This window comes from Tauraco erythrolophus, chromosome 5 (genome assembly GCF_009769465.1).
Source record: "Tauraco erythrolophus isolate bTauEry1 chromosome 5, bTauEry1.pri, whole genome shotgun sequence".
In the NCBI taxonomy this organism is placed as follows: Eukaryota; Metazoa; Chordata; class Aves; order Musophagiformes; family Musophagidae; genus Tauraco; species Tauraco erythrolophus.
The window spans coordinates 17,673,410-17,697,290 of record NC_141469.1 but is presented as its reverse complement, the minus strand read 5'-3'; the positions used below and the strand labels follow the sequence as shown (position 1 = coordinate 17,697,290).

Below are 23,881 nucleotides of genomic sequence, written 5' to 3'. Positions count from 1 at the left end.
GTTACACTTGAATCACATTTCCAAGCCTTTCTTATCAATCATTTGGACTAGAAATGCAGTTTAATTTTCTATTGCATTTTTAAACTGAAATTAGAGTTATGTTCTTGTTCTGTTACCTTAGAATCCTAGATGTGATTGTAGGCCTCACAGTAGATATGTCCTTGGCTTGCTTAACCTTGGAAAAGGGTCTATACTTGTAGAAATGCTTTAAGGCTGAATTTAAATTACTTTATTTTACCATCTACTAAGATGAAAACCAGTCGTTATTTTATAAAACCTCCTCTTCACCTTGCTTTTTGTTCTTTACAAAAGCGTGATAAGTTTTAATTGGTCACATTATTTCTATGGGTCGTCTTAACAGAAGGGCTTCTCCCTCGCAGTCACAGGCCATAGCAAAACCTTCATCACTGACTGATTATAGTCAGTTCATTTACCTGAGAAATTAATCTACTTTTGCAGAAATACAGAATAAATGTAAGAATACAGATACAGAATATGAGATATGCTCATGGGGGTCTTGATTAAAGAAAGTGCATGTAAGGGATATTCCTTTGATGGCTAAGAAGAATTTCTCTACATTGTTGTCACACCTGTACTCTGCTTTGTTTTACAGTAAATGGGTAGCAGTGAGTGGAGAAGCTCTTGAGCTGTGGAGGGTTTATTAGCAGCACTGTGCTATCTTCTGTCCCAACTTGTGAGAGCAGGAGAGAAAATGTCTCTAGCGTTAAGAACTATCCAGTCCTGGGCTATGAGGCAGCCACCAGGCATCCCACGTAAGGCAAACGGGTGTAATCACACAGCAGCCCCTGCAGCTGCTCCAGCGTACTCAAAGGGGCTTTGGTTCCTGCAGCAGCCTAGAGTCTGTGCAGCACAAAGGTGGCATGAAGCCATTTTTACATTCCCATCCCTTTGCAAGCTGCACCTTCTGTGCCATATCTCTCATGGAACATAGCGCAGAATCTTTTAATGTAAACTGCTGGATTGGCAGCTCTGGAGCCTGACTTTTCTCTTTGCCTTCAAGAGGCACATCTGTTCTTCTGTGTATGGGCTTGGTTCCCATTAATGAGCTGATCCGATGCAGTCTTTCATGATGACTGGTACTCTAGCTTCCTGCCAGATGTGTGGGGGTGTTTTTTGTTTTTGTTTTGTTTCTGATGAAGGGATATGAAGGTCAGCTTACAGGTCATCAATTAAAAAAAAAAAAATCCTTCTTTCTGGTATTAAAACTTAGTTTTCATTGCCCGTTTGCTTTCTTCTCCTCACCCATCTTCTGCAAGATCAGCTGAAAATGGCAGATGCTGGACAACTGCCATTATTGCAGGTGCATTAGTTCCCTTCTTTCTTGGTTGTAGTTGCTGCTTCAACTTGCACATATTCTGGCTGAACAGACCTTTGCTGGATGCATAGAGAAGCAACCCGTAGGAGAAGTCACATCCTGAAAATGGTGAAATAAGCAGGCACAGGGCACAGTGGTGGGAAGTCTAACATGACTGTTCTGATGTGCTGTTCAAATAGGAATTTAAAGAGACAGTTACAGCAAACATGAACCTTTTTTTTTTTAAAAAAAACCCCAACCCTCAATGGCTAAATACCTTGAAGGAACAGCAAAGCAAAGATGGCTTCTACACTGTTTTCTGTGCTCTGCTTTTGAGATACATGCTCCAGTATATTACCTTTCATCATATCTAATTATACAGCTGTGGATATGAACTGCTGTGAGTCATTAGTCTGGCAATTGTCCTAGTTTTCAGACTCTGTACTTCTTAGAGATCAACCAATATAGCCTGATAAAGATTATCTCCAAGGGTTTTCTGCACTAGGAATTTTATAAAAGAAGAGGGACCAACCAGAACTTTAAACTTGAAAGAAACCACAACCCAGAACATGGAAATACCTTCTTGTCATAAAAAAACTCTCTGGTTGATTCCTTTTCTGACTTTCTCAGGTACTTCCATCTTTTAAACAATGGAAAGCTTTTAGGGTTTGTTTTGAAATCCCTTAAATAATTTAGAGAGGTTTTTTATTGCAATAGTGTTACAACATCATGGCATAGATTTGAGCCACTTGTAGAAATAAAATGAGGAAAGCACAACAGCGTAATCTGTTCAAAATTAGAAAGGGATAAAGTCCTCTGCTAAGTGCTGTAATTTTAATTGTTACAACTTTGTCAAATACTAGAAGATGCTTGTGATATGCAAAAAAACCTGTGTTTTTCTCAAAATTATGAAGAGGGGCCTATCCAAAGAGACTCAGGTCTGATGGTATAGGAGAGAATAAGACAACAGTAATTCCCACAAATCAGTTTTGGTTGTCTGAAAAACAGACTGGGTGAAAACTCAAACTAGTCTCAGCATGAGTGATTAATCTTAGATGATGAGGCTGCTGCATCCCCTTCATTGTGTAAAATCTTTCCGGGAAGAAACTTGATCTTGGGAGCCTTCAAAGGTATCTTGTACTGGAGAGTTCAGACATAGAATGGTTAAGAGCAGTCCTTGCTGGTGTTGTTCAAAAGTATTTCTAACTTAGCGTGTTTCAGAGACACACACCTGGGTATCTTCCTCATAAACTGCAGCTAGATGAGTCGTCTTACTTCTATTAGGAAGCTTTCTGTATTATTATATCTTAAGTACACTGGCAAAATTTGGATCATGGTCATACTTACCGCCTCAAAAACATACATCTGTTTTTTGCTTAATGGTAATACCTAACGCTAGGGAATATACTAAAAAAACTTTGAGGTTAAGTTTTAAAAGAGTTTTTGTTTTCTAGATTCATTTCCATAATGATCACTTTTCGATGATCACAATCTGAATTTGTCTTTCCTTTTTTGTTAACTCACAAGGAGACAGGAAGACAAATGAAATGATTGATTTTCACAAAGGCAAAATTTTGAACATGTAGATGTTCCTGTTCTTTGTCTTTTAGTTTTCCATACTACTAAACTTGAGAGTGAGCCAATTAATGAGGTGGCAACAATTGTTCTGATACAAGGTTATGTTGTTAGCACCAAAATAAGAGAGTTGTGGGGAATTTTTTGGAGAGGTCTGGACACCTGCTCCTCAGTTGCATATGCAAAACGATGGCAAATGGAGTTTCCCCACCTGATTTTCCAAAATTCTGTCTCATGTAGGGTAGGTAGCATGGAATGCACCACTGCACCATTCATTACTACAGAGGCTTAATATTAATACTACTTTATTTCAGTATTTTTGGTCTGAATTCCACGACTTAATGTGATCAACTGCTTTGACAGCTTCTATAGAGTGAGATATCATTTCATTGAGTTTTGCTTAGTGATGCTTAAGCTCTCTTCTTGAGCTTTTTGCAGGTAATGTAATTTTTTTCAATGTATACAAAATGAAATCAACAAACCTAGCTTTTTTTAGTATTTACCCAGGGTATGTTTAACTGACAGAATTGATTGACACATGAAATCATGAAGTTGTATAATTTAATGCAGTTCACAAAAAGGTTATGGAATCTGTCAGTTTGTGTGGACGTCAAGACTAGCCAGAATTGTACTTATTAATTAGAATGGATTAATAGCACTCTCCAAATTTTAAAACTTATGATCCAATGAAGGAAAAAATAAGAAAATACTCTATTTACCCACCGTGCATAGCCATATGTTATGCTTTTATGCAGTCTCTGCATATTTTCAAATGTGCACATACAGACACACACGTGTCTCTGTACATGTGTATGTATGAATGCACTTTCATAAGAATATCTTCAATCTTATATAATTTAAGCAAAGATTATAAGCAAATCTAGAATGATACAGACCCACTCAAAAGAGGCATAAACAAAGAGTGATTCACACTTCAACAAGGAAAGCACAATCCGCATCTCAGAGGTTCCTTTGTTGTACAAATTTACAGATTTATAAATACAAAATTATGAATTTTATGTATTTATAAATGTATATATTTATGCTGGCCACTATTCTGAGTTATTTCTGCATGATTAAAAGATATCTTAGTTATGATTTGTTGTCTGTATCTTTTTACTTATTAGGTATATGAAGTCTATGTAGGTGTTAATATCAATGCTAGAACAAATAGCACAAACAGGTAACCCTGACAGAATAAAAATTGTTGCCGTTCTCCTCCTTTATGTGTATAGATTATAAACAGTGCCGTAAATTGGAGTAACGAACTTCCAGGTTAACGCATGTGCTTTTTTCTTGATGATGTTCATATGATCTTGTTGTGGTTTAGTCCAGCTGGCAGCTAAGCTACCACATGGCCGCTTGCTCACTCCTTCCCCTTCCTGGTGGGGTGGAGAGGAGAAAAATACAAGAAAAGGCCAGGGTGTTGAATAAGAACGGGGAGGGATCATCCACTAGCCATGGCCATGGGCAAAACAGACTCAGCTTGGGGACAAATCATAGATTTCATATTTCATAGATTTCTAGGTTGGAAAAGACCTTAGAGATCATCGAGTCCAACCATCCCTAATCCCCATTAAACCATATCCTCAAGTAGCTCATCCACCCTATTCTTAAACACATCCAGGGATGGGGACTCAACCACCTCCCTGGGCAGCCTATTCCAGTGGCTGACAACCCTTTCAGAGAAGAAATACTTCCTAACATCCAACCTGAATCTCCCCTGACTAAGCTTATGCCCATTTCCTCTTGTTCTATCACCTGTCACTAATGTAAAGAGCCCTTCCCCTACCTCACCACCATCTTTTCTCAAGTATTTATAGGCCGTAATCAGGTGTCCCCTCAGCCTCCTCTTTTCCAGGCTAAACAGCCCCAACTCCCTCAGCCGCTCCTCATAAGTTTTATTTTCCAGCCCCTTGACCAGTTTGGTCGCCCTTCTTTGGACTCGCTCCAGGAGCTCAATATCTCTCTTAAAGCGAGGGGCCCAAAACTGGACACAATATTCCAGGTGCGGCCTCACCAGTGCCGAGTACAGGGGCAGGATCACTTCCCTGCTCCTGCTGGTCACACTATTCTTGATACACGCCAGTATCCCATTGGCCTTTTTGGCCACCTGGGCACACTGCTGGCTCATATCAAGCCGGTAGTCAACCAACACCCCCAGGTCCTTCTCCGCCAGGCAGCTCTCCAGCCGCTCCTCCCCGAGCCTATAGCGATGCTTGGGGTTTTTATACCCCAAGTGAAGGACTCTGCACTTGGCCTTATTAAAGCTCATGCCATTGGCCTCAGCCCAACGATCCAGTCTGTTCAAATCCCTCTGAAGGGCCTCCCTACCCTCGAGCAGATCGACACAGCCTCCCAGCTTGGTGTCATCCGCAAATTTACTGAGGGTACATTCAATCCCCTCATCCAGGTCATTGATAAAGATGTTAAACAGAACTGGACCCAGCACTGAGCCCTGGGGAACCCCACTGGTGACCGGCCTCCAGCCGGATTTAGCCCCATTTACCACCACTCTTTGGGCCCGGCCATCCAGCCAGTTTTTAACCCAAAGGAGGGTGTGCCTATCCAGGCCAGCAGTTATCAGTTTCTCAACCAGAACACTATGAGAAACTGTATCAAAGGCTTTACTGAGGTCTAGGAAAACTACATCCACAGCCCTTCCCTCGTCAACCAGGCGGGTCACCCTGTCATAGAAGGTGATCAGGTTTGATTGGCAAGACCTGCCTTTCATAAACCCATGTTGACTGGGCCTGATCACCCGGTTAACCTGTATGTGCTCATTAATAGCACTCAAGATAACCTGTTCCATGACTTTGCCCGTCACCGAGGTCAGACTGACAGGCCTGTAGTTCCCCGGATCCTCCTTCCGCCCTTTTTTGTAAATGGGGGTAACATCCGCCAGCCTCCAGTCCAGCGGAACTTCCCCAGTGAGCCAAGACTGCCCAAAGATAATGGACAGGGGTTTGGCAATGACATCCGCCAGCTCTCTCAGGACTCTCAGGTGGATACCATCAGGCCCCATAGACTTGTGGGCATCCAGCCGAAGGAGCAGATCCTTGACCCGTTCCTCTTGGATCACAGGAGCTTCGATTTGCTCTCCCTCCCTGCTCTCAGACACCGAAGGCCAGCTCACCTGGGAACTGCTGACCTTATTATTAAAGACTGAGGCAAAGAAGGCATTAAGGACCTCAGCCTTGTCCTCATCCCTAGTGACTAACGTACCCCCTGAGTCCAGTAGGGGCTGGAGGTGATCTTTAGCCCTCCTTTTGTTATTAATGTATTTATAGAAGGACTTTTTGTTGTCCCTTACGGAGCTGGCTAGTCTAAGTTCCAATTGGGCTTAAATCAATTTAATTCGATATCAGTTACTTCAGAGAGGATAATGAGAAACAAAGTGAGATCTTAAAAATGCTTCCCACCACCTCTTCCTTCTTCCAGCTCTGCCTCCTTCCCCCAGCGGCACAGGGGAACGGGGAATGAGGAGGGGTTTGCAGGTCATTTCGTCACGTGTTGTTTCTATCGCTCCTTCCTTAAGGGGGAGGACTCCTTACACTCTTCCTCTGCTCCAACGTAGGGCCCTTTCCCACAGGAGAGAGTTCTTCACAAACTTCTCCGACATGAGTCTTTCCCACAGGATGCAATCTTTACCCATCAGATCATAATCAGTTTAAAATATCACATCAAAAAAACTGTCATGAATTTCTGTTTGCTTATGTATCTTTTTGTTGCTTACAGGTGTTGCATGGACATTTCTGGAGTGCGTGGCTTGTGGCCTGGGTTGATAGCCACACTGCTTTTTTAGTGTGTGTGAGATATGTTACGGGAGATTGCTTTAGGAAGGCTGCCCTTGGTAGTCTTGGTAATAAATTATTGCTAATTCTTACTTTGTAGCGTTTTGCATCTGAGGAATTGATAACTATAATTTGCATGTGTATTTGTTGGAAACACACTGAGACTATCGATTTGTCTCACACATGGCAGTGAACAACTCATTGATCACTGTTTACCTAGCGTGTTCTCCAGGTAGTGGTAAAACCTGAGGATGGACACGGAAGCTGAAATAACCACTGTTTCAGAAGGTGCGAGCTGAATAATTTGGACATTGTTACAGTTAATTCCTGATGGCTAACTGTCCCAGATGATATAAACAGCTGGATGAGCCTTTTGTATCTACCTCTTGATGAGCAGATCCTGCTAACTCTTAAATCAGAAAGTAACAGGCTTACTAAATCAAGACATCAGTCAACTCCTACAGAATCTGTGAATTCTTGCAATTCTGGCTCCTTTTTATCATAAATAAGCCTGCTGTCTTATTTTCCAAAGACAAACATAACTTTGCGTCCTTAACCTTGCAGGGCTTGGACAGCTACCCAAACCTATATTAATTTTCTTCTTTTTCAACTTCTGCTTTCTAGGCTACATAGTTTAACTTACCTATCTTTATCAATCAGATCTTCTTGTTCTTTGGGTTGATGAAATGTTGTCTGCCAGGGGTAATGAACTCCTGCTCTCTAAGAGTCGGCAGGGTTAATCAAAAGGGAAAAAAAATTTTGTGAAATACTGGATGCAGTAGGAAAGAATAAGATGGTTGATACTAACTTTGCTAACATTGTTTGCAGATTTATTGGACAATGCGAGGTGTTCAGAACCTCATAGTCAAATCAGAAAAGTTCTGAACACAGGTTCCTCAGATAATTTTTTTCCAATTTATATCTTGATAATCAGGGAGAAGGTTAGTAGTAGTTAGTAGAAGACTACTTTCAGAAAATCTACATTACATGCTTTTTTCACTTTGAAATATAGCTTTAGAGTCAGGATAAAGAGAGAAAATGTAGTTGTACATTCCTCTATTTTAATCATCTGGGAAGAATTTTTCATGTCGTCACACATGTACTGATCTGTGGTCGGTGACAGTTAGACTCTGTTCATTTCCAAACAGTGGTTTTATTTGTATATCAGGTACATAGAAATTTTTTCAAAACTGGATAGATCTAGCAGCAAAACTAAGTCCTAACTAAAGATTAAACTATTTACAGATCCAGAGGCCTTAAGGTGTATGAGGCTACTATAAATAGTATACTGTAAAATAGGAATTTCAGTTTGTGGTAAACCTGTCTGTCCCCAGCAGCTTCAGATAAAATAATTTTATCCTTCTAGAGCACATCAATTTGCTACTCCGTGGTTCATGTATCAAAGAGCATTCTGTGAAAATATCAATATCATTGGTTAATATAAATGAAATTAATTTTTAAAGCTGGGCTAAAGGTTGACATCTGAAAAATTGCATTACTTTGCAGAAGAGAAATTTCTGTCTTCCAGTGAAATTTCAGGTCATAAGGGCAAGTAATTTTCACAATCTTCAATGGGAACCAGTGAAATATGAACTTCATTGTCACCTAGCCCCAAAGCGATAAGATAAAATGAGCTGATACATCATTTGCTGTGGTTTTATCATCTCCTCCAGTAATTGGAAGAGAAAACATAAGAGTCCTTTACCACCCCCCTTCCGAATCCCTTCACCACCCACACCCAGGCATAAGCCATTTTGCTCTGATCGATACAAAGGTCACGGAGAATTTATTTATTTATTTATTTATTTTATGCTGGGTAAAACTGTCTGGTGGAACATTAAAGTAATGAATATGTTTAATTGAGTTTGTCACCCATGAAAATGCTGAACAGGATCGTATAGCAGGCTCTGCGTGCTCACAGGAGGGACTGGATGGGAGACTGCTACTGTTTGCCTCTGGATTCCAGTGATTGATTGTATAAATATCTGAGATTTAAAAAGAACATCTTATTCATCCTTCTCCTGAGAAATCTGAAATAAACTAATAAGCACTGTGATTTATTTAAGAGCATTTGGATACTTAAAATTACTAATAATCTGATCTAATTCCCTATTAGTTTGGTTGTACTTGGACATATTTAAACAAAGAACAGAGTAAGACCTTTTCACCATGAATCCAGCAGCCAGGAACTAAAAGTACCTGGACAGCAGGACCTGAGGAATCCTCAGTTGCAGGGCTGAGATTGGAGTGAAAATCCAGGTTCCTTATGAACTGAGAGTCAGGTTTTGTAACCTCTAAGTGCTGCAATTTTGCCTTCCTGAACGAAATGACCCCAAATGGCAGAGAAATGCTGCTAGAAGAATGTATTTATGGATTTTATCTCTCAACTGCAATCAAATTGAAATGCAAATTAAATGCTTTATTTTTTTTTATTTGGTGGGTTTTGGGTTTGGTTTGTTTGTCTGATACATTATAACTTTTTTGGAAATACAGAGATGTGCATCAGCTTTTTAAATAAGCTATATAGTTTTTCTTTTACTCGTGGCAGTTAAATTGGCTTGCACATTAAAGTAATATAATTATTCAATTACTGTTTCAGTTCTATAACCTATTTGCAGACTTAATTACTTCTAGCCTACTCACATTTTCAAAATCAATAGTACTTTTCTCTAAAATAAAATAAAATATACAATAGCTGATTGGTTTGCTTAAAAGGGAAAGCAAAAGGTTTCTTTAGTCTTCAGTAAAATATTACTTTTCTAATTCAAGAGGCAGCTGTAGTGGTGGTATCTTTTAACTACTGCGTGTAATCTTTTACGAGAGACGTTTATGATCAACATTCAAGGAGGATTTTGAAGAAAAGGCAGGGTGGGGCATTTGTTTTCGAGTCTGTAAAATGACAGAATAGCTTCGGAGTAAGAGTTTTAATGTTGGGAAATGAATTGTGAGGAGAGGACTTCTTTATGAATGATCTCAACTCATGATCAGCACTATGCTGCTTGAGTTTTCTTGCAACTCTGATTTTGGAATCTCCTCGAAGTGGAAATGGAAGCTGGCTATTCTTTACTTACTAGTTTCTTGGGGAGTTTCTCCCAGCTGTGCAGTGTCAGGGCCTGCACCACGAGTATGAGAACTGGAAGTTGTAATCAGTTCTTTCCTTTCTATTACTTGAAGAAGGGACTTCATGCAAAGGGGAAAGTAGTTTTGTATTTTTAGTAGTGTTGTCGTGCCCTCTGTTCGTCTGCTGTTGCCAGTGTAATCACAGAACAGTTTGTCTAGCGAGTTTTTTGGAACCGTAGAACTTCATAATTGACTCATTTGTTTATTTTAAGTATTTTTAAATGAAATGGTAAACTGTATAAATTGTCTTTCCTCTTGTAAGGTGCAGTGTCTTTTGAAATGAATGAAACATGCAGTAGATTAAACTTCAGTCTGATGTGTCAAATCAACTGAAAATGTATAAATACTTTTTCATGTGGGGAAAGTGGTACTATTTGCACAGATTAAATTAGATTGGTACCCCCTCCTTAGTCTTTGCTCCACAAGTTGTTCCTAAACTGGTGGTGGCAAAAGACAGAAATAAATGAGTTGTTTTTAGACTCAACATATTGTACAATAGTATGAACAGAATAGTTGTTCTTAAATTCTTAAGTAGAATTCTGTGTTGTGTGGCTTATGGGTGAAAACAGGCAAATGCAAAAATAGTCTTTGGAAGTTGTAATTCTGATAATAATCAGAAGTGTTGACACTGATTAAAAAATTTTTAGAAAAAATCCCTTTGCCAGAATGAAAACGCTGAATTTAATTTGAAGTACGAGTCAGTTTCTGCGACTAGGAGGTTCTGTTAGTAAAATCAGATATTTACCAGGGAGTAAAAGGTTGAATTGGTTTTTCGTAAGGAATACTCAGCAATACACATGAAAGAAACGTGTTTGTCTTCTGGACCTTTCACATCTACTATAGGTGGTGTGATGAGCGGGGAGCAGTGGTAATGATGCAGTTTCCATAGCAACTGGTTCATTGGCGGGCTAGACCTCTGTCTAGGGTGCTGTCAGTGTGCCTGGAGTTTCAGAGAACAGAGTGTCCCAAAGAAGGTCTGCTTCCACCTAATCCAGTTTTAATTGAACTCCAGAGACTTTGAAGTGAAGCTGCAGACCGGGCAGCCGCTATTCCAACTCGGAATGGAGGCCTTGCTGGGCTGGACCTCAGCTGCTTCTCGCTCCTGGTAACTTCTGTTAATGAGTGGTTTAAAGAACTGTTACGGCGGTGGCTGGGAGTGTTTCTGCGGTGCAGTTCCAGTTTCTGCTGTAAATCCTGTTACACTCAATTCAATAACTTCATCATGGCTGGGCAATGTGAACCACGTCCGCTGCTTTCAAGTCAGTGCTTTTCCTCCCAGTTTTGGAGGGGTCGCACGCAGCAAGCTTTTGGCCCTGTGCAGGGTTTCCACTGTCACAAAAAATGCTCGCTTCGCAGCGTAGAAGTAATACTTAAGTATTTAACTTGCTGTTTTACTCGCAGTATCCACGTATTAAGTGTTTGAATGTGTGATGCACAGACTGGTAGTGACAAGCAGCAGGCTGTTGTGTTTCGGTTGTCGCTACAGAAAAGCGGAGGTCATCACATTCCTGTCGTCTCAAAAAATAATCATTGAAAATATAAGCTCCAATTTAAAGGTGGTGAGATGGGTGAATAGCAGCAAAAGTACTAAGAGATGTTTGTACCCAAGCACTGCAACTTTGTCTCCGTTGTTACCTCTTTTGGTGATGTGCTCTCTAAAGGATATTTATACGCATGTGGCGGGTGGTTCTGAATAGCACCCTAGAATTATACAAATCTGCCAATTAGTGTGGATGGGTTATGGATGTGGTGTGGAAATAAATTGTCAGCGTGGCCCAAGTCTGTTAGTTCCCCAGTTCCAGAAATGATTAGCAACAATCTCTGGTCCTTTCTACAATTTTGTATTGGAATAATCATTCGTTTTTTCCTTCTCTTTCTGTGTGTGTGGGGGTGGTGGGAGAGAAGTTGTCTGTGGCACTTGTATTGAGGAGAAGACGAGGGATTAAGTAAAAAGAAAGAAGGTGTGGGAGATGGTTTGCTTTGTATGATCTGATCTGTGCTATCTGCTTTTGGTTTGCCAGTCTTTGCTTTTAATTCACAGAGGTGGTACAGTATTTTATACTGTATTGTGTAGTACTTTTATTATGGTTCTTCTTATTTCTGTGCTACAAAAATGCAGGTTATTTCTGAATATATGCTACATGTGAGGCAAAAATCCTCCTTTGTTAAAAATCTATAAACAAGTGATTGGGTTCATTAACAGTCTTTGTTATGTTAAAGGCTTGAATTTCACTCATTCTTTTTTATACACAATATATCACTCAAGGGAAAGTGTAGTTAAGAGTGATGTTAACTAGGATTATATCTGAATCTCCTTTTCCGTGATGGATTTCTGTTAAGTGCTTTTGTGTTTGCTAAAATTGAGAAATCTCAGATTCTCCTTTGCTTATGGTTTGTTAACGTGAGGCAGAGAAGTGTCCAATCTCTCTGTCCCTTAACACTTACATAATTAAGCTTTGAAATGAAAAGGAAAAAGTGAAGCAACAAAGAAACAAAGTGGCTGAGGACTGAAAATGGGATTAGTTTGAATTGTGAAGGCAGACTAAGCATCTGTGTCTGTCAGATGGGATGACAGGAATTGTAACAAGTTACTTTGACAACCGCTTGCTCCATAGAGAGATTATGCTGAGTTCATTTGCAGGTTTGTGTTTAACCTTAGCTGACAAAATGATACTTAACCTCTTATACAGCCAACCTTTATAGTTCTAGAATTAATGAATGTTGCCTTCACGATAAATGTAAGGAACATTTTTTTCTTTGAAGACATTTTTTTCTTGCTTTTTTTTTACAGGCCTGTTATTATAATGCTGAAGTGGGTGCAGATACATCTAATGGCACTAGTAATACATTTCAAAATATGGTTCTATGCTTTGCTGAAGTGCCAAACGTTTCATGATGCTTCTGATGTTAACTCCTTTGGTTAGGGAAAACAGGCAGTTGTCTTTAAAGGAAAAAACACAAGCAAATTTTTTAAATCCTTGACATGAGTAGTTGAACTTAGGACTTATTTAAAGTCCATTATAGGTTCATAGCTTTACTTGAAGCTTGAGCACGTTTTAATTTTGCTGCAGGTTTACATTTAATTGGTAGAATACATGTCTGTGGGTCAAACAGTTTCTCTTTTACAAGATATTACCTATACTGACAACATATTTAAAACATTCTCTCTCTGTCTCTTTACTAGATTCTAGCATATACAGAAGGACTCCACGGAAAATGGCTCTTTTCAGAGATTCGCTCCATCTTTTCCCGACGTTATCTTTTGCAAAATACAGCATTGGAGATATTCATGGCAAATCGAGGTGCTGTGAGTTTAGAGGAATAGCAAGTGTTGATTTGGGGACATGCATTCTGTTTGGCTATTTTGTCATGGGTTTTTTGGTATGGATTTGTGTAGATAGACAGGCTTGGATTAAGTGCCTTAATATTTAAGTCAGTCTATTTTTGTAATTTAGTTTCTCCATTTTTCTTTTCAGTGAGGAATGATGATCAAACATGATAACTGGAAATTAGCAGTGTCACATTTATATCCACAGGTTTATTTGACATTATCAGGAAACTCTTCCTTAAGGCATACCTACCTACCTCTGATCTATTATGCATGAAGGGTTTTTTTTGTCCCTCTTGAGGGTTAATGGATGTTAGTTATGCACACCAAGAACAACATAGTGAAAGAACTTTACTACCAGATTAAACCAGTGACTGGTATACCTTCATGCTTTATTTCTAGTAATAATTTCTTTCAGTTAGACTCCAAGAAATAAATGTGGATTTACCTTGTTTATGAACCTTTTGTTCACCCTCCCCTTTCTTCAGTTCCTTTTCCAGACACACATATGTACTGTGACAAGTCACTCAAAACATAGTGCGTTGAGACTTGGAGAACTTTCTTCTGCTGTTTTTTCCCTCTAAATTTTATTTTAAACCAGATTATGTGATGTCTTTGCAGTTTAAACTAAGATTCTTCAGGTACTTTTAGTGCTTTTATACTGATAACGAAATTTTGAAAACCGATTTTGAATACTGACTGTCTACAAATACACCCATTAAAGTAGGTCTTAAGATGACACTTTTAATATGTAAAACATTGTTTTTGTAATGATATGAAATGTTGTTGTCCTGAAATCTATAAATGTTTCATAGGATAACATGTTTTATGCAGTTAGTATGCTAGTCAAAAACTTTTTGTCTGAGCTTAAAATGATCTCTAATCTTGAAGATGGCTGGTAAGTATTCAGACATATACCTCGCAGAGCATTGATGTGCATATCTGAAGTACGCATTGTCCAACACAATCATAATAAACGTATAAAACATAAACACTTAAACATAAGCATAAACACTTTCCTGTTTTGGAGCCTGTTGTACTCTGTGAAGTCATAAATGTCCACTGGTTATACCATCATGAGATTGTTATTTAGGTTTTTAGGTTGCTATTTTGTGAGTGTCATTGAATGTTTCAAACAAAATATGAAGGTAATATTTTGAAGAATATATCTTGAAAATATCTAGAAAGTAAACTAGTAAATGTGTGATCCAATTAATATATAAACTTTTTTTTAATCAGTTCTAGACAGTCAATCTGTGCATATAAGTTTAACTTCTTTTCAGAAAGGAAAACAAATGTAGACCTTGGGAGATTTGTAACAGTGACAACTTCTGTTGAAATTCCTGTTAGTGGTATATAAAAGCAGTTCTGGAAATCATAAAAAAATGTATCTATGGGAACCTGAAGGAAACATGTCTCGTCATTTACCTGTTCAACACTCACCTAAGCTTAGAGTTAAGTTTTATTGGGCCAGAAAGCCTGAAGTAAAAGATGTAACATCATGCCATGTTTCATCTCTTGTGTTCACAGTGGGTGTCATGTTCAATTTTCCTGACCAAGCAACAGTAAAGAAAGCGGTTAACTGTCTGCCTCGGGTCGGTATTGGTACTATCTTCGGACTACCCCAGACCAGGTATTTTACAACTTGAGTTAATTTTATCTGTCAGTTCTAAGAGTTCTTTTTTCATCAGACCAACCTACATGGTTTGAAGCTTTTACACCTACTGGCTTACAAAACATGCACATCCTCAGGCTAGCGCTTCTGCATGCCATTTGCAATGTGTTTGTATAATAAAAACTTTTCAATTTGAGATTTTTTTGTGATTTATCTGTTATAGGGAAGATAGCTTCTTTTTGGCAGTGAGACTCAATCACTTACCCTACTTAAGGAAAATAGGTTTCTTTATGCTTGCCAACTCACTAAAATTTAAGACTTATTTAAGACTGGTTGTAGGACTGATTAGCTTTTATAGCAGTGTTCAATTATATTAGTTTGACTGTAACATCCTTGAATCCTCAGTAGTATTTAAACGTAGATGGAAATGATTGTTCCTCATCAGAAGGATATTGTAGCGATGTGTAGAACAATATAAGCTGAACAGCATGTGAAGGATTGGTATGATGTGCTTGTCTTTTAGCTCTGGAGGAGCTGATGGAAATAGAAGCTTTTGAGGTATACCTCATCACTAGTTGGATTGGTTACCTCTTGTATTTTAATGAATTATAAACCATTTTTAAGCAGATCAATTTCTAAATTTTTAGAAGAAACAGCAACCCTTAAGGAGTATCTTGATTGTTGTTACTTGTAAATTTTTATTTTCTAAAGATTTCTGTGCACAGAAATGGCATTAAAATAGTTGAGAATGTTTTCTGTTATGTTTTTGTATTTTACATTTTTTTTATCAAGTCCAGAAAATATTCTCTTGAATTGCAATTATAGCCACTCTGTAAGAATTTAGGAATTTCTATTTACAGAAGTAAATTCTGTGTGAAAATTTTTAAATATACATTTGTTCAAAATTTCGCATCTATTTATACTGATAAATTTGTTTGCAATATAGTGTAGTTTATTAAAGTAAAAAATACTATGTTACTGTGTTTTCTTTTATTGTTTACCAATACCTGTAAAGATTTGTTAACTAGATTTTTTTTTTTTCCCCCTAAATGATGGAGTTCTGGTATTTACAGATGTTTTTATTATGAAGAAAATAGTCTTGGGAATTTTATGATAAGCTCTTCTCTGCTTGATTTATCACTCCAAGGAATGACTCTGTAGTCTTCTTTCACAAACATTACGAAATCTGGCATCAAATTCTAAACTTTAATTGAGTTATTTATGACTAACTCCCCAACGCTGCCCAGAATTTAAATCTCAAGAGGATGGACTTGATAATGAAGTTCTATCATCTTATCATTTTTTTCCTTTGTTCTTGAGGGATTTAAAAACCTCTCCTGAAAGATGACTTTATTCTTATGTGAAATTCTAAAACTTGTGTAATTTTCTTATTTAGTGGTCTGCTATCTCTCTAAATCACTAGTAACATATTTCTGTAATACATCAAGCCTTCATGGAGCGGCTGAATTTGCACAGCTGTAAAGCTTTCTGTTTGAAAGCTTTCAAATCTTGACATATCTAGCTGTCAGATGTTTTAAGTCTTTTGTTCTTATTAGATCATAAAACTTAAAAAATGAACTTCATGTATCCAAAATAGCAAGTTGATCTCCAGAGAAATCTACGTTAGAACTGGTAAAAACAGTATGTACAACTGCCACTAAAATTCAGGTAGGTAAAAAGGAAGACCCACCAGCTTTTCTCATTATTTTTTCTGTGTTGTTTGTTTTGGTGTTTTTTTTTTTTTTTTCTTTTCCAGACGCATTTCCTTGGCTAGTCCACGACAGATTTTCAAAGCTTCCAATATGACCCAGAGATGGCAACACCGAGAAATTTCCAACTTTGAATACTTGATGTTTCTAAACACTATAGCAGGTAATGCAAATTACTGTAATGACTCTGAAAAGTAGTTAATGGTGGCACAATCTGAACAGACATGGGGCACTACTAGATTTTGCCCTTTTAATAAATTACTTTCTCTGTGTACAATTTTCTTCTGAAGAACAACTTCCCAAAATCCTCCTGAATGTACTTTGTTCATAATTATGTTTATGTAAGACTAATACATAATGCTGTACTGAACTGCACTTAAAATATATCTCTAAAGTCAGAATATCTATACTGTTGTGGGAGGACAGGATCTACATACACTGTCTACTATTTAGGAGAGTCTCAGAAATAGTGGCTTCTTTATCCCTTAATATTCTAAGTTTTACTGTTCTTAAGTACTATCCTTCCTGAATACCCCTGATGCAACAAGTTCTCTGTAGGGCTATAACCCTCCAGGAAGTCTCAGCTGGGGAGCAGGATATTCCTGGAGCCAATAAATGCTACTGTTGTAAGATTTGTGGTTGGTCTTGTGGTTCATACACCTATATGGTTGTCCTAACCCCTCATTCTGTAAATGCTAAGCTATGTTTCATTAAATCATCTTACCCCATCAGCTTCTAACCAACTTGACTTCAGTTTAGTAAATGGAGGCTAATTGCTAGATCTCGTGACCTTTCTTTTGTTTTCCAACATATTTTGCTCTCAGAGCAACTTGCAAAATTTCTCAATTTTCAGCTCTTTTCTATGGTATTGACAGTGTTGAAAGGTCTGTTAATTCCCTTTCAGACTTGGCTCTCACTGACATGATCGATATCACAAATGCCTCTGCTCACACTAATTACATTTTATACAAATTGTCAGTTTTGCTAGTTTCTGTAATCAGTCATTAAGTCAGAGATGCCGGGCCACTAGCAGAGTTTATGAAAGCAAGGGTAGGTCTGCTTGCCTCCTTACTGCCAAGGTGGAACGAGGCAAGATCATGACACCGTTTTCTGTGGCTCTAGTGAATGATCCTTTTCAGCTTTAATGTATTATTGAAACAATAAAGTAAATAAATACGTACTTGGTATTTGAGGTTAAAAGGAGCAAAGAGATAACATTATGGAAAAAGGGAAAGTTTAGATGCCCATGATGAGGAGTTAAAAGATTGTCATGATGGCTATCAGTTTGAAACAAATATAGATAGGTATCACAATATCATGTAAATGGCTGTGATCTTGAATAAGAGATAATGTGCAGCATAACCAACTGATTACGGAAAGAAAGAATCTGACTATACCATTTAAAAATTCTGCAAACCAGGATGGAAAAATACTGAATGGCGTAAGAAAAGTGGAAAAAGAAAAACACAAGTGGAGTTTTAGAAAATGTTTTCTGACAACTGATAGATTGGGTTGTGAAATAATATTCCTGGGGAAGAAGTAAAAACCTGTTGTTTGAGACCTTTAAGACCAGACTAGACAAAATCTGCGAACATTCTGATTGGAGGTGATGTGAATGCATTAGCTTCTGCAACAATATCATAGAAAGAAGCAGGATTTGTGTAAAAATTAGGCATTTTAAAATTATAAACTGAGGTGTGTGGTGGATGTGGATGTATAGGATACGATTATTCTAATCAAATATTTTGTTTTTACTGGAAGAAGAGTATTATTTCCATCTTACACATGCATGAAGGTGCATGTGTGAACCTGAAACCAGAGCAGGTTTCCTGTTCTGGTAAATGTTGGTATATCCATAGATGGTCAAGGAAGAGTTGCCCTCAAAGTGAATTCTCTAGATGAAATGGTTATTCCTTGCATAATTTTTCAATTTGAAATCCTGAGCTGCTTCATTCTGCTTTCACATACTGAATTTAATACAGTATGTAAAAATATTGCTTTAATTTTTAGTATCCACAAAAGTCATTGCCTCTCCATTTTTTGAAGTGTTTCCCTGTAAAGAAGCAGAAGACAAGATGATATGAACAAGGAGAGGAGAAATGCATAGAAAATGAATGGATTTAGCTGTTGCTCTCACCATATGCAAAAGAGTTTACAACTAAAGCGAAATGGGCTGCAATGTTTAAAATTAAATGCTAGCAATTTGTGAACTTCATTACTCCTTTCAATAAAGCGAAGTAGAATATTGAAATGATAAAAGATCTGAAATAAATGACAGTTCTTTTGAAGGGCTCATAAAGTTACATTGTCGTATCATTAGAGGTCGGTATTTTAGTTAAATATAACTCTTAACTCATGGCAGGTTGGTTTTTTTTTCGTTTGCCAGGTCGAACTTACAATGATTTAAATCAGTACCCTGTCTTCCCTTGGGTTATCACCAACTATGAATCAGAGGAGTTGGACCTTACACTTCCTAGCAACTTCAGGGATTTGTCAAAGGTATTTGTCATCAGATATGCCTTTTGTTTCTCTCCAGTATTTATCACAGTAGCTTTCAGTCTTGTTCATGTTTTCTGCTGCGTTTGATGCATTAATGTTAAATTCACAACCAATAACAGCAATTAATTTCTGTATATGTATACTGATAATAGGATCAGATTGTGGAAGAATGAATTATTGATGCGTTCTTATTGCTTCTGATTGTGTCAATTTAATGTTAATGGAAGATGCTCTTGGAGCATGTGTGTTACATTTCATTTCAAATTTTAATGACATTAGGAATGCTGAGGCTGCTAGAGATTAAAAATGAGCTGAATAATTTTTTATTTTTCTGATGAGAATTGTGCTTTTTTTAGTAGCAAAGCCTGTGATACTAGTATATTTTAAGTACTTCGAAATAATTGTCTTTATTCCCATAAGTAGAAACTGTTTTTTCACTTCCTCTGTGTATCCCCTTCAGGTATGCTCAAGTAACGCAGTTGTCCTTTGTCAGCCAGACATTGTCAGTTTTTAACAACTTTTCCAAACAACTCCTTTCTGGCAGAGTAGCCTTGTTTTTCCCAAACAAACGTATGCAGATGCAATATTATACCGCCTGTTTAAAGCTTTATAGAATGTGATTATTCTCTTTCAGTCTTTTCCAAGAAAGGAGTATTTCCTTTTACAAAGTAGAAACGTCTCTCATTTTCTCTACAAAGGCTAAGTGCACAAATTGTCAAACAGGATCTTTTTCTAAAAGCTAGCTCTTATGAGGAATGAATGGCACATGGAGCAATATAGTTAATTAGTGGAAAAGGTAAAGAAAGTATTTTAATTATAGCTTGTTTTTTACAAAAGTCTTCCATACAAACTGGTAATTTGATAGAAAAAAAAATCCCCAAAGAAATAAGGCAGTTTTAAAAAGTTCTTGCTTTCAGTTTGCAATTGGTTAAGCTCAAACATAGGTCTGTGAAAATCTCCAGAAAATTAATTCTTTTACTACAGATTTAGTATTTTAACATTAAAAAAGGTACTGTATAGTCATCAAATATATATACACATATAGATATGGATATGGATATGTGTATATACGTGTGTGTATATATGTATATATATTTGAAGACTATACCATACCTTTTGTGTGTGTATACGTATGTACAAATAGAAATAAAGAAATAATGTTTTTAAGTCCAAAGCAGAGAGATACTGAGGTATTGTCATTGTAATATTTTTTAGTAGTGTTATTTAATTTGAATCAGTCATGAACTCTATACTTTCTCAGAATGTCTAACTGACACAAATCAGTGTCATATTCATGGGTGAACCTACATATATTTTACATTTTAACAAATCTTTTGAAAGTGAATAATATTTATAAATAATTTCTTTTTCTGGAATTTAATAAATGCTCTCAATAATCCCCAAGCCAAAAAATATCTGAAGGTAGTTTACAACTAAATATACCTATCACCAACCTAGACTACACTTGTGAATTACACTTAAGTGAAAATTGAAAACTTGGGAGTAGCATCAGCTCTGCATAGCTTGAATTAGTACATAAATTAAATGTATTAATCATTGATAACTTCCTTTATTATAACATGATTTTTTGCAGCCTTATTTTCCATTAACTTTTGCAAAATTACACTTCTGCATCTCTCATGTCGTTGCTAAAATAATTCAAAACGGAAAAAAAGGATTCTGCAGCTGCTGTACTTCTGAGGCATCTCCTTGTAATTGTATTTTAATTTGTAAACTGGTCAATTCAGTCAGCGGTATAGTGCTAGTCTTTCTTCCTCCACCCTGAAATAGAACTAAGTGCAGTGTAGAGCAATTTTTCCCTGTTTGAGGTTAGGTATCACTCTTGCCTCCATTAAGAAATTGGATAGCAAACCTTCTCTTTTCCTATACGTTTTTCTATTAACAGTGGCTGGTTATATGGATTTCTCTATCCGTGAAAGTAGTCTTTGAGGATTACTGGGTGTACTCTAAGCTCTCAGAGAATCTTTCCATTGCTGTTGCTGAGAGAGGACATTACTTAGGGACCTTACCAAGTGGACGTTACTTGGGTTGTAGCTATGTCTGTACTTAACCTTCTGCATCATGGGTTTGAAAACTATGAACTTCATACAGGAAATAATTATTACAATATTAGATCTTGGCTGTATTGTATGGTGAGTAGAAAGAGTTTCATTAATATTATTTAAGCCTGTAACATGATGGTCTTGGGAGCTTTTAAACTTTAACAGGTGATAAGCAGAGAATTGCACCTGTTGTTAGGGAATAGTGAATATTTATACACATACATATATATATTTAACATGCATTTTCCCTTATGTTCTGTTAAATGTTGTTGATCAGACAGTGTGTCTTGATCTCTGAAAACGTAACTGCTGTTCTGGATGAATGCCAGTCCTTTCCATATACACAGTGAAAGTCTGTATGCCATGCTGGTCTCAGATACAGCTGCTCAAGTTTTGGATATTGTTCAGGCATTGCTAGTAGAACCAATTCTATGTCGTTTAAATGTTAAACTTTGTGTCAGATGATGAATTCATGGCAAATATCTGAAAAACCTTGCTAATATTCAACTATGAAAATGTTTGAATGTCTTGTATATCATGATATTTTCATTGTAGTACTGTTATCTTGGGGATAATGCTTCAAAATAAGGACTAATTATGTATTGTAGCATGTGCTTTTGCACTGCTAAAGGTTTTTAAAATATTTAAAGATATTTCATTTAACTTTTTATATGGTTTCAACAGTCTTTTACTTTACTACTTTTTCTTATCCACATCCAGAAGCACATCACAATTTAGTAAAGAAAAGGAAAACTTTGATTTTGGTCTGGCAGAAAGGATGTCAGGTCAAATTTTTTTTTTTTTTTTTGCTACTTAAGAAAATTAAAAATGAAGACTTTTTACATTTTCTTTTAAGAAACTGCAAGTTAAGGTTAGGTATTACAAAGTGTCAAATATGAATAACAGTTTTGTTAATATATTAGCTAGGAGTCCACTGTTAGTACAGATTTAAAGAACTGCAGTGTATAGGTTAAACCAACACTTTATTTAAGCAGCTTCTTATGGCATTGTTTTGAACATCAGTCACACAATGATAAACCAAAGCAACTGGAATGGTTTGTGGTTAATATTACTGTCAGCCTGACGAATGCTCCTGACAAATGCCAGGAGTGCACTGCCAGTCTGTTACCCGGCTTTGACTCGAGTGTTTATTTCTTAAGAGGTGACTATGGTTTCAGAATGAGTAGTACATATTATATTTATAGCTGCATATATTTTATTTATACAACAGACACAGTTTCCCACCAGAATGTGTCCCATTTTCTCCATTACTTATGTTATTCAAAAGCACATTTTTTTGGCTTTATTCAGTGAAAGCAATAAATTGCATTGTGTTTCTGGATTTGGATAAGGAAAAAATATAGAAGTAAAAATACATGGAAAATACTGAGATATCAAAGCATGATTTTATACTCTCGGAAGTTTCTTACAAGATCTTGCTGTATGCGAGTAGCTGTTGATAATTTTTCTTTCATAAGACACAAAATATGGATAAGATCATAAACTGACAGTACTAGAAGAAGAAAATGGTGCCATTCTTAAATCTTCTTTTGTCTTCACTATAGCTACATGTGTACATAATAATATTTTTATTCTCATTTTTGTCATTTTCATGCAATATTTGCTAAATCATCATCAATTTTATAGTGGCTGTTATGTGCATAATGACTTCTTTTCCAGTCAAGTGTACAAAAGCAACAAATAGCTCTCACCTTCAGTGAAGTGAGGTGTTTAATTGGTATGTGGGAGCCACTGATATCAAATACACTTTGACAGAAGAGAAGTAATAGGTTTTTTTACTATGACAAATTAGACTGGTTTTGTTGTTCTAATGTAAACTTCACTGTTGACTGTTCTTCAGCATGCCAGCCTGGATTCTGTCACAGGGTGCCCATTTCAGGCGCACAAATCCACTGCGCGTACAACTTGCGCTGCATATATTCCCCTGCGAGGAAACAGAGTGGGATGGGCATGAAATTTGTTTAGTTATCTCATTACTCTTTGCCAAAAAGACAGAAAGTAACAAATGTTTTGATGCGCACCTGTTAAACTTTTACAAATTTTTTAAAGAAATCTTTTTGTCTAGAGAGACATTAAAACTGGTACAGGCATTCTGGGAACCAGTGCTTTTCATGTAGGTAATGAAAATTATGTTTTATTCAGCTCATGCTCCAACACAAAATCAATGCAGGTTACTACCAGTGAAAACTGATAAACACACCAGAAGGGCTCAGTGTCCTTCTAAGTATAAAGCATGTTCCAAAACTGGACACTAAAAGAAGGTGGGAGGAACAGGATGAGAAGTAACAACACTGGGTGCAGTGGTGATGACTTATTTTGGTAGGCAACTACATCTGGAGTTTAAGCATTGAAACGTATGATGCTTGATGCTGCTGGGCTCAGCTTCTGCCCTGGTTGCCTTGTCACTGGTATTTCAGGCAGTAAATTTGTCACCTGTACCTGTGACAAAAAATACCACTTCATTAAAAAGCATTCAAAAGCCAGACAAGATAAGCTTGGAAGGAAGGTACAAATACTTCTCCTTTCAGGGCAGCTTGTGTGAATCCCTACTTAAAACAGGACAGTACAGGAAATAAAATATTTCAAACTTTGTATCACCGGAATCCCCGACAGTTAAGAAAAGGTCCAGTATATTTTCTAGAATTTTCAATCACCTCAAGAAACAGTGGTAGAGATATCAAGACCAGCCCCCATCTACAGTCAGCCTGAAGCAATGATATTTGAAAAGGAGACGTATTTTTTTTGTTTTCCATTTGTTAGTCTGTTACGGATTTTGATATTTTTAGTGTAAAGTATATTTGTAAGATTCTCTTCATTATCATATAACAAGTTATCGTGCTTT

At 37.1% G+C, this 23,881-nt stretch overlaps 1 protein-coding gene across 5 annotated transcripts in view; it reads left to right on the top strand.

The window, feature by feature from the left end:
* Nucleotides 1–23,881, top strand: part of LRBA (LPS responsive beige-like anchor protein) — a 422,962-nt gene that overhangs the window by 276,068 nt on the left and 123,013 nt on the right. For all 5 annotated transcript variants that reach the window (XM_086612273.1, XM_086612271.1, XM_086612272.1 and 2 more), the window contains 4 exons: nt 12,989–13,106; nt 14,663–14,765; nt 16,504–16,619; nt 18,843–18,955. In XM_086612273.1, the coding sequence (XP_086468399.1) occupies nt 12,989–13,106; nt 14,663–14,765; nt 16,504–16,619; nt 18,843–18,955 (450 nt within the window). The remainder of the gene's footprint in view (nt 1–12,988; nt 13,107–14,662; nt 14,766–16,503; nt 16,620–18,842; nt 18,956–23,881) is intronic.